General features: G+C 50.4%; 1 protein-coding gene across 1 annotated transcript; it reads left to right on the top strand.

Moving 5' to 3' along the window:
- Positions 1-3,084: 3,084 nt before the first annotated feature.
- Positions 3,085-5,262, top strand: LOC103647971 (probable carboxylesterase 18). The gene has a single exon (XM_008672479.2). The coding sequence runs from the start codon at positions 3,986-3,988 to the stop codon at positions 5,045-5,047; it is 1,062 nt and encodes a 353-aa protein (XP_008670701.1). The 5' UTR covers positions 3,085-3,985; the 3' UTR covers positions 5,048-5,262.
- The last annotated feature ends 10,147 nt before the right edge of the window (positions 5,263-15,409 follow it).

Below are 15,409 nucleotides of genomic sequence, written 5' to 3'. Positions count from 1 at the left end.
ATAGAAGTCTTCGATCACGGTCGCCTCCGTGACCTCGGGGATACGATTTCTAATGGTCTGGAACCTTTTGAGGTACGACCGGAGAGTTTCGTCCCCCCGACGCTTTATGGATTTGAGGTCCCATGGTTGCGCCGGTTTGTCGGAGAGGGACTGGAAATTGGCGGTGAAGCGTCGACTGAAGTCGCCCCAGTCGTCAATGCAATGTCGGGGTAGATGTCGCAGCCATTGCAGCGCGTCTTGCCCAAGGACAATGGGTAAGTATGCGGTCATCACGTCTTTGGACGCCTCGGCAGCTCGAGCAGCGGTGGTGTAGACGGCTAGCCAACCCCCTGGATCCTGCTTAGGTTCATATTTGTCGACATTGGATACCTTGAAGTTGGGAGGCCATTGAATGGCCCTAAGGCGCGGAGTAAGAGCAGACACTCCGCACGTGTCCTCCTGTCGTCGATGATGATGTCTGTCCCGGGGAGGGGAGTAGTTGTTGTGGTTCCTCGACCGTCCCCGGGTGGTACCGCCAGTTGAGGCTGTTGCCGACTCAGTTCTGGTGGCCTGGCTCCGAGCTGGGATGCCATGATCCCTATCGTACTCCTCCCGGCGGCGGATCTCGTTCTCATGCCGCCGTTCTCGCGAAGCATTGATGGAGCTTCGCGCGTCTCGGCGACTGTTGATGGCGTGTCGTAGATCGTTCGGCGGGTGAGCAAGCGGTAGAAGATGGTTAGCCGCCTGGGTGAACAGTCGTCGGTAGCCCTCGGCGTCGGGAGTCCGAGGGAGTCCATCAGCTATCCGAGCTAGTACTCCTCCGACTTCGCTCGGCGTGTTCATGGCTCGGGCGAAGTCGGGGTTCAGGTTGCGCCCGAAGAATGGATTCTCCCGGCGTTGCCTTGCGTCTTGCTCGGCTTGTTCCTGAGCCCGGCGGCGATCACGTCGTCGGGAGTTCCTTCGTTCTCTGAAGACGCGTTCCTCCGGAGTTTCTCCTATCTCCGAGACCTCGTCTCGCGAGACAGGTTGTTCCGGATCCCGTTCTCCGGCCGCGTGATGTCGTCGAACGTTCCTGCGCCGGTTCCTCCGTCGGCGGGATTCTCGTTGAGGTGGTTCCTCTCCGGGTGCAGTCGGCTCGTCGTCGGAGACGGTAGGCGACTCCACTCTCCCGATGAAGAGGACGTCGGGGTAGAATGGTGCTGCTGTCGTGGCGACCTTCTTCCCGTTCTCCTTTGAGGGCGGAGGAACGGAAAGAACAACTTGCTTCCCCTTGGTTTCCTTCTTCCTCGCGATCTGTGTCCATTCTTTTGTCGGGGAAGTAGACAGTGGAGTTCTCCGGGTCAGCGGGCCCTCGGCCCCTGACTTTCCGGAGACGATCTTTTTCCGTAGAGCTGGAGGTTGCGCTTCTCCGACATTTTCGGAGTTTGTTGGAGGAGACTTCTTTTCCAGAGGATCCGCAATGCGGTGTAGAGTTCCCTCTTCATCTGCTACGGATGAGATTGTTCCGAAGCAGAATACGGATCCGGGACGGAGGGTGATCTTGCTGTGGAAGGTGACGACCATTGAGCTATCTTGGATCGTCGACACACCCCCTACCTGGCGCGCCAGCTGTCGTTGTTTTGGGTCCGACCGCACACCCGGGGTTGCCCCTCAAGGTGTTTTTAGGAGTAGGACGGCGTCGACGACTGTAGAAAAATGGTTCGTGCCAGATGCACGAAGGACAGTGGACAATGCTTACAGGTTCGGGCCGCTTAGAGACGCGTAACACCCTACGTCCTGGTGAGTATGCTTGGTGAATGAGGTTACAAGAGAGCTCTCTGAATTGAGAATGCAGAGAGTTGGAGTGGGTGGCTAAGTAGTAGGGTCGATCGTTCTGAAGGGGTGCCCCCTAGGCCTTATATACTCGACCGTGGGGCAATACACGTAGATATGATAACAACGTGTAGCTAAAAGATAGTGAACTGTTTAAGTTTATCTCCCAGTAGTTCTGCCGACCTATCCTCGCATGGCTCCGTTGCATGGGGGCTCCAGCGCGGGAAAGTCGGATCTCTGTTGTGGTCGCTCGCTCGACGTTGTGGGCCGTCCGGGTTTGCACCAATCCGGCTCCATGTCGATCTGCTTTGCTGGTTGTCCCTCCCCAGGCCCACGAAAGAATGACCTTACGATTTATCGAGCCCTTGGGCCTTTCGTGAGGTCCTTTACTCTTTTAGTGGACCCGGGGGATATCTATCCCCCACACCACCGGCCTGGGAACCGCCGCCACCGCACAAGGGCACTGCCGTCGCTCGCCCTCTGGATCGGGAGTCGTCGCCGGCGGCCTGGGAACCACCGCCTCTACTTCGGATCGAGGAACCGCGGCCACCGCATGTCGAGGTCGGGGAGCCGCGGCCACCGTAGCTACTGGCCGGGGGTCCACCGCCACGCGCGCTATCGAGCAACCGCCGTCGCTAATGAATCGAGATGAGGCGTGAAAAACTGATCCCTAGCACTACGGATTTTGTTTTATAGACGTCTGGATCTGGTCCGGCTCGACCGGATTGTACTGTCTGGCCTGGGCTTCCTCTAGTTATTGAAAGCCCAGAGCTTCTAATATACAATATATATATGAATTCTGGTCCTGAGCATGCGTATAGTTTACATTCAGTTTTATTTATAAAACTTGGTGTCACACATTGTTTGCGTATAGTTTACATTCAGTTTTATTTACCAAAATCTGCCGATCATCCTATTTATGTCATCACACAGGCATTTGGTTAGATCAAAGTAGGACATAGCGTAAGATGAAATCGCTTGTGGTATTAGCTTTGATGAAAGTCTACTTCATTTCCATCTTTTAATAGCAACTTCTCCTTCCAACCATGCATGAATCCGCTACCGTAGCCTTTCTTTAAGTTACGAAAGTAAGCTTGCTTTTTGATTTTCTCCATGTAAACTAGCAAACCCAAGCACTTGGCATACATAGCTTATTCATGGCTTCGTGTGTCAGCTGTAGAACATGTATAGAATCCTTTATATGTCCCCGGCCCGTGTGTCTGTGTTCTTACTGAACAAAAGAAGGTTTCCCCTTGTTTATCATTTCCCCGAACAAGACTACAGTATAACCGTACGACATGCCGCAGATGAATTGCATTCAGGAGAAACAAGGAATCAGACCCCAACAATAGATGCGAGTTATACTCGGAGCTGTTGCACATGGTGGAAAATAAAAACCGGACAACTACAAACCTGCAGTAGTAACTGTTTTTTAGGGAGGATTTACGTTTTCTTTTTGACGTTTCCTTTTCTGGCCCGTTTGTGATGCAGTGGAAAACTGGGCCGAAAACAAAACTCGTTGTCGGACCCGAAACAAAGCTCAGCATAAACCTGCCCGAACTGAGCTACCACGCTGCACGCCCAGTACCACCAAATCGATGGCCCATATTGGATCCATATTGTTTCCTTTTCTGGTTCTGGACTTCTGGAACACGGGAAGCGGGAAGCGGGAACCGGAGAACTCGCCGAGAGGACGGCAATGCTCCCAACACGGGTCCCTTCCCTGCTCGCCCATGCCGTGCGGTGCGGTTGCAGAGTTAACTTGCCGGCGACAGACTCCGCGCCCCTCCAGCTCGGCGCCGTGCGCGGCCAGGACGGCGCATTCGATGCTGCAGTGCTGGGCCGCCGTGGTGGTTGCGGTGCCTTATTTGCCGTATCCGTACCTGCAAACACAAGCTGCGAGCAGCTGAACCGTCCGCCTGTTTATATTAACAACCGTGTGGTTAACAACCGTCACATAGATGTGATTTAACACACAAACCCACACAATCCCATCGTCATGACGCCAAGATCGTGTCCGAGTGCGACTGTGCGCGCGTCTCCGTCTCGCTTGTTTTAAGCACGGCAAGGGAAGAGGACGACGGGTGGACGCTTGGACAAACAGCCTTGTCGTGTACTCTCTCTTTCTCTCCTCCCACAGTTCCGCTCGATTCCAAGAGTCCAGCGCCACACGACATCCTCCGCGCGGCCGGCCATGGGGGAAGCTGCGGATCCGGCGACGGGGAGGGTGGCACCGCCGATGTCGTGGCGTACGCGGCTCTCCGTGCTCGCCGCGGGGTACCTCACCGACGCCACGTGCCGCGCCGACGGCACAGTCAACCGCCGCCTGCTCGGCATGCTCGACAAGGGCGTAGCGGCGTCCGCGGCCCCGCGCAACGGCGTCGCCTCGCGGGACGTGACCATCGACCCGGCCGTGCCCCTCCGCGCGCGCCTCTTCTACCCCTGCGCTCCCGCCGCCGCCGAGGACGACGACGCGGAGGCGGAGCGTCCGGCGGTGCCCGTCGTCGTGTTCTTCCACGGCGGCGGCTTCGCGTACCTCTCCGCGGCGTCCCCCGCCTACGACGCTGCGTGCCGCCGCATCGCCAGGTACGCCGGCGCGGCGGTGCTGTCCGTCGACTACCGCCGCTCGCCCGAGCACCGGTTCCCCGCCGCCTACGACGACGGCTTCGCGGCGCTCCGCTTCCTCGACGGCGGGCCCGGGCCCGACCCCGACCCCGGCGCGATCGCGGGCGCCCCGCCGATCGACGCCGCGCGCTGCTTCCTCGCGGGGGACAGCGCCGGCGGTAACATCGCGCACCACGTCGCCCGCCGCTACGCGCTGGACCCTTCCGCCTTCACGAACCTCCGCCTCGCCGGCCTCATCGCCATCCAGCCCTTCTTCGGCGGCCAGGAGCGCACGCCCGCCGAGCTGCGGCTCGTCGGCGCGCCCATCGTCTCCGTTCCGCGCACCGACTGGATGTGGCGCGCGTTCCTTCCCCACGGCGCGGACCGCACCCACGAGGCGTCATCCCCCGACGTCGCCACCGCGGGCATCGACGGCGCCCCTGATTTCCCGCCTGCCACGGTCGTCATCGGCGGGTACGACCCGCTGCAGGACTGGCAGCGCCGGTACTGCGACGCGTTGCGCGGTAAGGGGAAGGAGGTGCGGGTGCTGGAGTACCCCGACGCCATCCACGCCTTCTACGTCTTCCCGGAGTTCGCGGAGTCCAAGGACCTCATGCTACGGATCAAGGAGATCGTCGCCAGCAGCGAGTGATGGGGGACGGACGGCGTGGGCGCGCGCAGCTGTCGCTCAGATGCGTGGTGGATGTATCTGCGACTGTGCTAAGTGGCTAGGGTCAGTGTTGTGGACTGGACGGTGCTGTCTAGTGTGTGACGTGGTTCGTCGTGTGGGACGCGCCACAATTAAACTAGTGTTAAATAATGATGACGATCGGCAATGATAATTCTAATTTTCTTGTTTGATGATTAGTATCTCCATTGCATTGACAAAAAAAAATGGAAACGAGGAGAAAATATATTACGTAATTCATGGAAATTGAATCGAACATACAATGTTGTCCAAAACGACTATACTGCTGATATTACGTGAAATGAAACTATTTCGTACCTCTATTTATTTATTTTTATAGCTTATCTATCCGTAATATAATACTCCCTTTGCCACAAAATAAAATATGTATTACCTTTTCAATTGATTCATATAATAATTTATATATTCGTAATATAATACTCCCTTTGTCACAAAATAAAATATGTATTACCTTTTCAATTGATTCATATAATAATTTATATATTCGTTTTATATATTTGTCTAGTTTTATTATCATCTATTTGAATATAAATATAAAAATATAGAGCTAAAACGACTAATATTTTGAGACGGGGGCACTACAGAAAAAATGACAAAGGTCCGACTGTTGCCTTATATCTGACGGCCTCCAATGCAGCACTCGGACAAGGATTAAATCCGACGGCTATATCGGGTCGTTGGACAGAGAAAAGAAGAAAACAAAAGAGATGCAAAAAGACTTGGCTCGGAGTAGCCGAAGTCCTCCTCAGTCTGGCATACCGGACTGTCCGGTGGTGCATCAGACAGTGTCCGGTGGTGCACCGGACAGTGTCCGGTGCGCCAGGCTGGCTTCCGGTGAACTCGCCACTCTCAGGAAAAACTAGCGACGTACGGCTATAATTCACCGGACTGTCCGGTGGTGCACCGGACTGTCCGGTGAGCCAACGGCCGCCAGCGCAACGGTCGGTCGCGCAATCCGCGGGCGACACGTGGTCCGCGCCAACGGTCGGCAGGGGGCACCGAACTGTCCGGTGCGCCAACTGTCACGAATCTGCAACGGTCGACTGCGCCAAAATAGGAAGGAGATCCGCACCGGACTGTCCGGTGCACCACCCGACAGAAGGCAACTTTGGCCTTCCTTGTTGGCCTCCAACGGCTCCTAGCTGACTTGGGGCTATAAAAGAGACCCTAGGCGCATGGAGGAGTCACCCAAGCACACTCTAAGCATTCCAAGACTTATAGTCCTCACTTTCACGCAATCGTTCATCGTTCTTGAGATTGGAGCACTTTTCGAGTTGTAAACTCCCCGCGCGTGTTTTGTATGCTCATCTTCTCACTTGTGTGCGTGTTTGTGGTGTGGATTTAATTCTAGTGTGCGTTGCTCTTCCCAACCTTACTCTATGCTTTCATTGTGATCTTTGTTGTAAGGGCGAGAGACTCCAACTTGTGGAGATTCCTCGCAAACGGGAAAAAGAGATAAGCAAAAAAAAAGACATGGTATTCAAGTTGATCATTGGATCACTTGAAAGGGGTTGAGTGCAACCCTCGTCCATTGGGACACCACAATGTGGAAGTAGGCAAGTGTTACTTGCCCGAACCACGGGATACAATCACATGTCTCTTGTGTTGATCTATTTGTGATTGTCTTGCCCACAAGAACTCGCTTCGCAACTACTTAGTCGCACTAACATTTCTATAACCAAGTTTTGTGGCTATTAGTTGTTGAATTTTTACAGGATCACCTATTCACCCCCTCTAGGTGCTCTTAATTGGTATCAGAGTCGTTCTCTTCACGTAAGGGACTAATCGCCCGAAGAGATGGATCCTAAGGGGAAGGAGATGGTGGTCAACGATAAGGAGAAGGAGTCCATCTTCAATGAGCCAAGAGATGACAAGCCCACTAACTCTGGCTCGAGTCACAAGAAAAAAGGACGGGAAGAAGAAGAGGCGCATCAAGAAGATCGTCTACTACGACAGCGACGAATCTTCCTCTTCACCAAGAGACGACGACGACGAGAAAAAGAAACCGATCAATTCAAATTATTCTCATATTCCTTTTAATTCCAATGCTCATTTGATTTCAATTCCTCTTGGTAAACCTCCACACTTTGATGGAGAGGACTACGCTTTTTGGAGTCACAAGATGCGTAGTCACCTATTTTCTCTCCATCCTAGTATATGGGAGATAATTGAAAATGGAATGCAATTTGATAGTACGGATAACCCTGTGTTTATTAACGAGCAAATTCATAAAAATGCACAAGCTACCACTGTTTTGCTAGCATCTTTGTGCAGGGATGAGTACAACAAGGTGAGCGGCTTAGACAACGCCAAGCAAATCTGGAACACCCTAAAAATATCACATGAGGGAAACGACGCCACCATGATCACCAAAATGGAGTTGGTGGAAGGCGAGTTGGGAAGGTTCGCTATGATCAGGGGAGAGGAGCCAACACAGACGTACAACAGGCTCAAGACCCTGGTCAACAAGATTAGGAGCTATAAGAGCACGAGATGGACGGACCACGACGTCGTCTGACTTATGCTTAGGTCCTTTACTGTTATTGACACTCATCTTGTGAACCTCATCCGTGAAAATCCCAGGTACACAAAGATGACGCCCAAGGAGATACTCGGAAAATTTGTGAGCGGGCGCATGATGGTCAAGGAGGCAAGGTATGTTGATGATGCATTAAACAGCCCCATGCCCATCTATGAGCTGCAGCCCGTTGCGCTCAAGGCAACAAGCAGCAGGGAGGCGCTACCAAGCAAGGTGGCACAAGTTGAGGCTGCCGGGCTAAACGAAGATGAGATGGCTCTAATCATCAAGTGTTTCAAGACCGCGCTAAAAGAACGCAAGGAGTATCCCAACAAGAGCAAAGCAAAGGGAAAGCGCTCCTGCTTCAAATGCGGTAAGACTGGTCACTTTATTGCAAACTGTCCCGATAATGATAGTGACCAGGGACAAGAAAAGAGTGGGAAGAGGGAGAAGAAGAAGACCTACAAGAAGGCGAAGGGCGAGGCACATCTTGGCAAAGAATGGGATTCGGACTGCTCTTCCTCCGACTCCGACGACGAAGGACTTGCTGCCTCAACCTTCAACAAGTCCTCTCTCTTCCCCAACGAACACCATACTTGCCTCATGGCAAAAGAGAAAAAGGTAAGCGTTCGAGAAACCTCTAAGTATACTACTTCAAGCGATGATGATTCTAGTGATGATGAAGTAGATTATACCGATTTATTTAAGGGTTTAGATAGAGCAAAAGTAGATAAAATTAATGAGTTAATTGATGCTTTAAATGAAAAGGATAGACTTTTAGAAAAGCAAGAGGATATTTTGTATGAAGAGCATGATAAGTTTGTTAGTGTGCAAAAATCTCTTGCTTTAGAGGTTAAAAGGAATGAAATGCTATCTTCTAAATTATCTGCTTGTCATGAAACTGTGTCTAGCTTAAAGAGTGTTAATGATGATTTAAATGCTAAGCTAGAAGTAGCTAATAAATCTAGTTCATGTGTGGAACATGTTGTAATTTTCAATAGATGCAAGGATTTTGATATTAATGCTTGTAATGAACATCTTGCATCCATTACTAAATTAAATGATGAAGTGGCAAGTCTTAATGCTCAACTTAAGACTTGCAAGATAGATTTTGATGAATTAAAGTTTTCTAGGGATGCCTACACAATTGGTAGACACCCCTCAATTAAGGATGGACTTGGCTTTCGAAAGGAAGCCAAGAACTTAACAAGCCAAAGGGCTCCCATTCCCAACAAGGAGAAAGAGAAGGCCCCTATGGCTAGTAGTAATCAAAAGAATCATGCTTTCATGTATAATAGGAAAATTGCTAGTCACAATAGGAGATATGATCATGATGCTTGTGATTCACATGCTATGTTTGCTTCAAGTTCTAATTTTAATGGTAGGCCTAGGAGAAACTTTGTGTCTCATGCTCCTAAGAAAATGTGTAATAAACCTACCACTGTCTTTCATGCTTGCAACACTACGTTTGTACTTTCATGTAAAAATGAAAAGTGGTTGCTAGAAAATTGGGATCCAAATGCAAAGGAGACAAGGCTTGCATTTGGGCACCAATAGCTATTGTGACTAACCTTGTAGGACCCAACAAGAGTTGGGTACCTAAAACCCATGCCTAATTTGCCTTGCAGGTTTATGCATCCGGGGGCTCAAGCTGGATTATCGACAGCGGATGCACAAACCACATGACGGGGGAGAAGAAGATGTTCACCACCTACGTCAAGAACAAGGGTTCCCAGGATACGATTATTTTTGGAGATGGGAATCAAGGCAAGGTCAAAGGTTTGGGAAAAATAGCCATCACAAGCGAGCACTCTATTTCCAATGTATTTTTGGTAGAGTCGCTAGGCTAAAATCTTCTGTCTGTAAGTCAATTGTGCCACATGGGCTACAATTGTTTGTTTACAAATGTTGATGTATCTATCTTTAGAAGGAGTGATGGTTCATTAGCGTTTAAGGGTGTACTAGATGGAAAACTCTACTTAGTTGATTTTTCGAATGAGGAGGCCGATCTAGATGCATGCTTAATAGCTAAGACTAGCATGGGCTGGCTGTGGCATCGCCGTCTAGCACATGTTGGGATGAAGAACGTTCATAAACTTCTAAAGGGAGAACATGTGTTAGGACTAACCAATGTCTGCTTCGAAAAAGAAAGACCTTATGCAGCTTGTCAGGCAGGAAAACAGGTGGGAAGCACTCATCACAACAAGAATGTGATGACAACATCAAGACCACTGGAGCTACTACATATGGACCTCTTTGGACTCGTCGCCTACCTTAGCATCGGGGAAAGTAAGTATGGTCTTGTTATTGTTGATGATTTTCCCCGCTTCACTTGGGTGTTCTTTTTGCAAGATAAATCAGAAACCCAAGGGACCCTTAAGCGCTTTCTAAGGCAGGCTCAAAACGAATTTGAGCTCAACGTGAAAAAGATAAGAAGCGACAATGGGTCCGAGTTCAAGAATCTGCAAGTGGAGGAGTACCTTGAGGAGGAAGGCATCAAGCACGAGTTCTTCGCTCCCAACACACCACAGCAAAATGGTGTGGTAGAGAGGAAGAACAAGACGCTTATCGACATGGCGAGGACGATGCTTGGAGAGTTCAAAACGCCTGGGCGGTTTTGGTCGGAAGCTGTGAACACAGCTTGCCACGCCATAAACCGGCTCTACCTTCATCGCCTCCTCAAGAAGACCTTGTATGAACTTCTTACCGGTAACAAACCCAACGTCTCATACTTTCGTGTATTTGGGAGCAAATGTTACATTCTAGTGAAGAAAGGTAGAAATTCTAAATTTGCTCCCAAAGCTGTAGAAGGGTTTTTACTAGGGTATGACTCAAATACAAGGGCGTATAGAGTCTTCAACAAATCATCTGGTTTGGTTGAAGTCTCTAGCGACGTTGTATTTGATGAGACTAATGGCTCTCCAAGAGAGCAAGTTGATCTTGATGGTGTAGATGAAGATGATGTTCCAACGGCCGCAATACGCACCATGGCGATTGGAGATGTGCGACCACAAGAACAACAAGAGCAAGATCAACCTTATTCCTCAACAATGGTGCATCCCCCAACTCAAGATGATGAACAGGTCCCTCAAGAAGAGGCGTGTGATCAAGGGGGAGCACAAGAAGAACAAGTTATGGAGGAAGAAGCACAACGGGCCCCTCCAACTCAAGTCCGAGCGACGATTCAAAGGAATCACCCCGTTGACCATATTCTGGGTGACATAAGCAAGGGAGTAACTACTCGCTTAAGATTAGCTAATTTTTGTGAGCATTACTCGTTTGTCTCTTCTATTGAGCCTTTCAGGGTAGAAGAGGCCTTGCAAGATCCGGACTAGGTGTTGGCCATGCAGGAAGAGCTCAACAACCTCAAGCGAAATGAAGTTTGGAGCCTGATGCCACGTCCAAAGCAAAACGTTGTGGGAACCAAGTGGGTGTTCCGCAACAAGCAAGACGAGCACGGGGTGGTGACAAGAAACAAGGCTCGACTTGTGGCAAAAGGTTATGCCCAAGTCGCAGGTTTGGATTTTGAGGAGACGTTTGCTCCTGTGGCTAGACTAGAGTCTATTCGCATTTTGTTAGCCTATGCCGCTCACCATTCTTTCAGGTTGTTACAAATGGATGTGAAGAGCGCTTTCCTCAACGGGCCAATAAAGGAGGAGGTGTACGTGGAACAACCCCCTAGCTTTGAGGAAGACAGGTATCCCGACCATGTGTGTAAGCTCTCTAAGGCGCTCTATGGACTTAAGCAAGCCCCAAGAGCATGGTATGAATGCCTTAGAGATTTATTAATTGCTAATGCTTTCAAGGTTGGGAAAGCCGATCCCACTCTTTTCACTAAGACTTGTGACGATGACCTTTTTGTGTGCCAAATTTATGTCGATGACATAATATTTGGTTCTACTAATCAAAAGTCTTGTGAGGAGTTTAGCAGGGTGATGACACAAAAATTTGAGATGTCGATGATGGGCGAGTTGAACTACTTCCTTGGGTTCCAAGTGAAGCAACTCAAGGACGACACCTTCATCTCCCAAACGAAGTACACACAAGATCTTCTCAAATGGTTTGGGACGAAGGACGCCAAGCCCGCGAAGACATCAATGGGAACCGACGGACATGTCGACCTCAACAAATGTAACACCTCGTCCAATCCCTGGACCAACGGTACTTACTCCTGGCAGCTCTCTAGGATCATATATCATCCCCACAGACCAACACGAGTCTTTTGTGCGCACTTTGTCCTCACTCATGCGCACCCGAGAAAACTTCCCGGTCGGTCACCCATCCCAAATTGCTCCAAGCCAAGCACGCTTAACTTGGAGGTTCTTTCGAGATAGGCTTCCGAAAAAGGAGATGCACCTTGTTGATATGATTACTCTATTAATTCTATTAAGCCTTGGGCCAGGATATCCCATCCCAGGGGCCAGGATATCACAATCCACCCCCCTTAGAAGACTGACGTCCTCGTCGGTCAACCCCAATCCAGGAACCTCCCATCTTGGCCACGTCTGTATGTCTAGTGTCGTCATATGCCATGCCATGTGACCACTCCGGGCCCACAAGCACAATGCGCCATATACCCGAACCCCCTAGCCCACACACGCCCGTGAAACCTCGAGGGTCGGCTCTGATACCACGTGTAACACCCCATCCAATCCCTGGACCAGCGGTACTTACTCCTATCAGCTCTCTAGGATCATATATCGTCCCCACAGACCAACACGAGTCTTTTGTGCGCACTTTGTCCTCACTCATGCGCACCCGAGAAAACTTCCCGGTCGGTCACCCATCCCAAATTGCTCCAAGCCAAGCACGCTTAACTTGGAGGTTCTTTCGAGATAGGCTTTCGAAAAAGGAGATGCACCTTGTTGATATGATTACTCTATTAATTCTATTAAGCCTTGGGCCAGGATATCCCATCCCAGGGGCCAGGATATCACAATCCACCCCCTTAGAAGACCGACGTCCTCGTCGGTCAACCCTAATCCAGTAACCTCCCATCTTGGCCACGTCTGTATGTCTAGTGTCGTCATATGCCATGCCATGTGACCACTCCGGGCCCACATGCACCATGCGCCATATACCCGAACCCCCTAGCCCACACACGCCCGTGAAACCTCGAGGGTCGGCTCTGATACCACGTGTAACACCCCATCCAATCCCTGGACCAGCAGTACTTACTCCTAGCAGCTCTCTAGGATCATATATCGTCCCCACAGACCAACACGAGTCTTTTGTGCGCACTTTGTCCTCACTCATGCGCACCCGAGAAAACTTCCCGGTCGGTCACCCATCCCAAATTGCTCCAAGCCAAGCACGCTTAACTTGGAGGTTCTTTCGAGATAGGCTTTCGAAAAAGGAGATGCACCTTGTTGATATGATTACTCTATTAATTCTATTAAGCCTTGGGCCAGGATATCCCATCCCAGGGGCCAGGATATCACAATCCACCCCCCTTAGAAGACCGACGTCCTCGTCGGTCAACCCTAATCCAGTAACCTCCCATCTTGGCCACGTCTGTATGTCTAGTGTCGTCATATGCCATGCCATGTGACCACTCTGGGCCCACATGCACCATGCGCCATATACCCGAACCCCCTAGCCCACACACGCCCGTGAAACCTCGAGAGTCGGCTCTGATACCACTTGTAACACCCCGTCCAATCCCTGGACCAGCGGTACTTACTCCTGGCAGCTCTCTAGGATCATATATCGTCCCCACAGACCAACACGAGTCTTTTGTGCGCACTTTGTCCTCACTCATGCGCACCCGAGAAAACTTCCCGGTCGGTCACCCATCCCAAATTGCTCCAAGCCAAGCACACTTAACTTGGAGGTTCTTTCGAGATAGGCTTCCGAAAAAAGGAGATGCACCTAGTTGATATGATTACTCTATTAATTCTATTAAGCCTTGGGCCAGGATATCCCATCCTAGGGGCCAGGATATCACAATCCACCCCCCTTAGAAGACCGACGTCCTCGTCGGTCAACCCCAATCCAGGAACCTCCCATCTTGGCCACGTCTGTATGTCTAGTGTCGTCATATGCCATGCCATGTGACCACTCCGGGCCCACATGCACCATGCGCCATATACCCGAACCCCCTAGCCCACACACGCCCGTGAAACCTCGAGGATCGGCTCTGATACCACTTGTAACACCCCGTCCAATCCCTGGACCAGCGGTACTTACTCCTGGCAGCTCTCTAGGATCATATATCGTCCCCACAGACCAACACGAGTCTTTTGTGCGCACTTTGTCCTCACTCATGCGCACCCGAGAAAACTTCCCGATTGGTCACCCATCCCAAATTGCTCCAAGCCAAGCACGCTTAACTTGGAGGTTCTTTTGAGATAGGCTTCCGAAAAAGGAGATGCACCTTGTTTATATGATTACTCTATTAATTCTATTAAGCCTTGGGCCAGGATATCCCATCCCAGGGGCCAGGATATCACAATCCACCCCCTTAGAAGACCGACGTCCTCGTCGGTCAACCCCAATCCAGGAACCTCCCATCTTGGCCACGTTTGTATGTCTAGTATCGTCATATGCCATGCCATGTGACCACTCCGGGCCCACATGCACCATGCGCCATATACCCGAACCCCCTAGCCCACACACGCCCGTGAAACCTCGAGGGTCGGCTCTGATACCACTTGTAACACCCCGTCCAATCCCTGGACCAGCGGTACTTACTCCTGGCAGCTCTCTAGGATCATATATCGTCCCCACAGACCAACACGAGTCTTTTGTGCGCACTTTGTCCTCACTCATGCGCACCCGAGAAAACTTCCCGGTCGATCACCCATCCCAAATTGCTCCAAGCCAAGCACGCTTAACTTGGAGGTTCTTTCGAGATAGGCTTCCGAAAAAGGAGATGCACCTTGTTGATATGATTACTCTATTAATTCTATTAAACCTTGGGCCAGGATATCCCATCCCAGGGGCCAGGATATCACAACAAAGGAGGTAATTCCGTTGATCAAAAGGCATACCGGTCTATGATAGGTTCCTTGCTTTATTTATGTGCTAGTAGACCGGATATTATGCTTAGCGTATGCATGTGTGCTAGATTTCAATCCGACCCAAGGGAATGTCACCTTGTGACCATTAAGCGAATTCTTAGATATTTAGCTGCTACGCCTTGCTTCGGGATCTGTTATCCGAAGGGGTCTACCTTTGACTTGATTGGATACTCAGACTCTGATTATGCTGGATGCAAGGTTGATAGGAAGAGTACATCAGGGACGTGCCAATTCCTAGGAAGGTCCCTGGTGTCTTGGAGTTCAAAGAAACAAACATCCGTTGCCCTATCCACCGCTGAGGCCGAGTATGTTGCCGCAGGACAGTGTTGCGCGTAACTACTTTGGATGAGGCAAACCCTCCGGGACTTTGACTACAATCTGAGCAAAGTCCCACTCCTATATGACAATGAGAGTGCAATCCGCATGGCGGATAATCCTGTTGAACACAGCCGCACTAAGCACATAGACATCCGACATCACTTTTTGAGAGACCACCAGCAAAAGGGAGATATCGAAGTGTTCTATATTAGCACCGAGAACCAGCTAGCTGATATCTTTACCAAACCATTAGATGAGAAGACCTTTTGCAGGTTGCGTAGTGAGCTAAATGTCTTAGATTCACGTAACTTGGATTGATTTATAGCATACATGTGTTTTATGCCTTTGATCATGTTACATTTATGTAATTTGTTTCTTACTCTTGGTGCTCAAGTTGTGCAAGGAATCCCCGGACCTCACAAGTCCATGTGTAAATGATGCACATAT

The sequence above is a fragment of the Zea mays genome, chromosome 2, assembly GCF_902167145.1.
Source record: "Zea mays cultivar B73 chromosome 2, Zm-B73-REFERENCE-NAM-5.0, whole genome shotgun sequence".
In the NCBI taxonomy this organism is placed as follows: domain Eukaryota; kingdom Viridiplantae; phylum Streptophyta; class Magnoliopsida; order Poales; family Poaceae; genus Zea; species Zea mays.
This window is presented reverse-complemented; position numbering and strand designations above follow the sequence as displayed.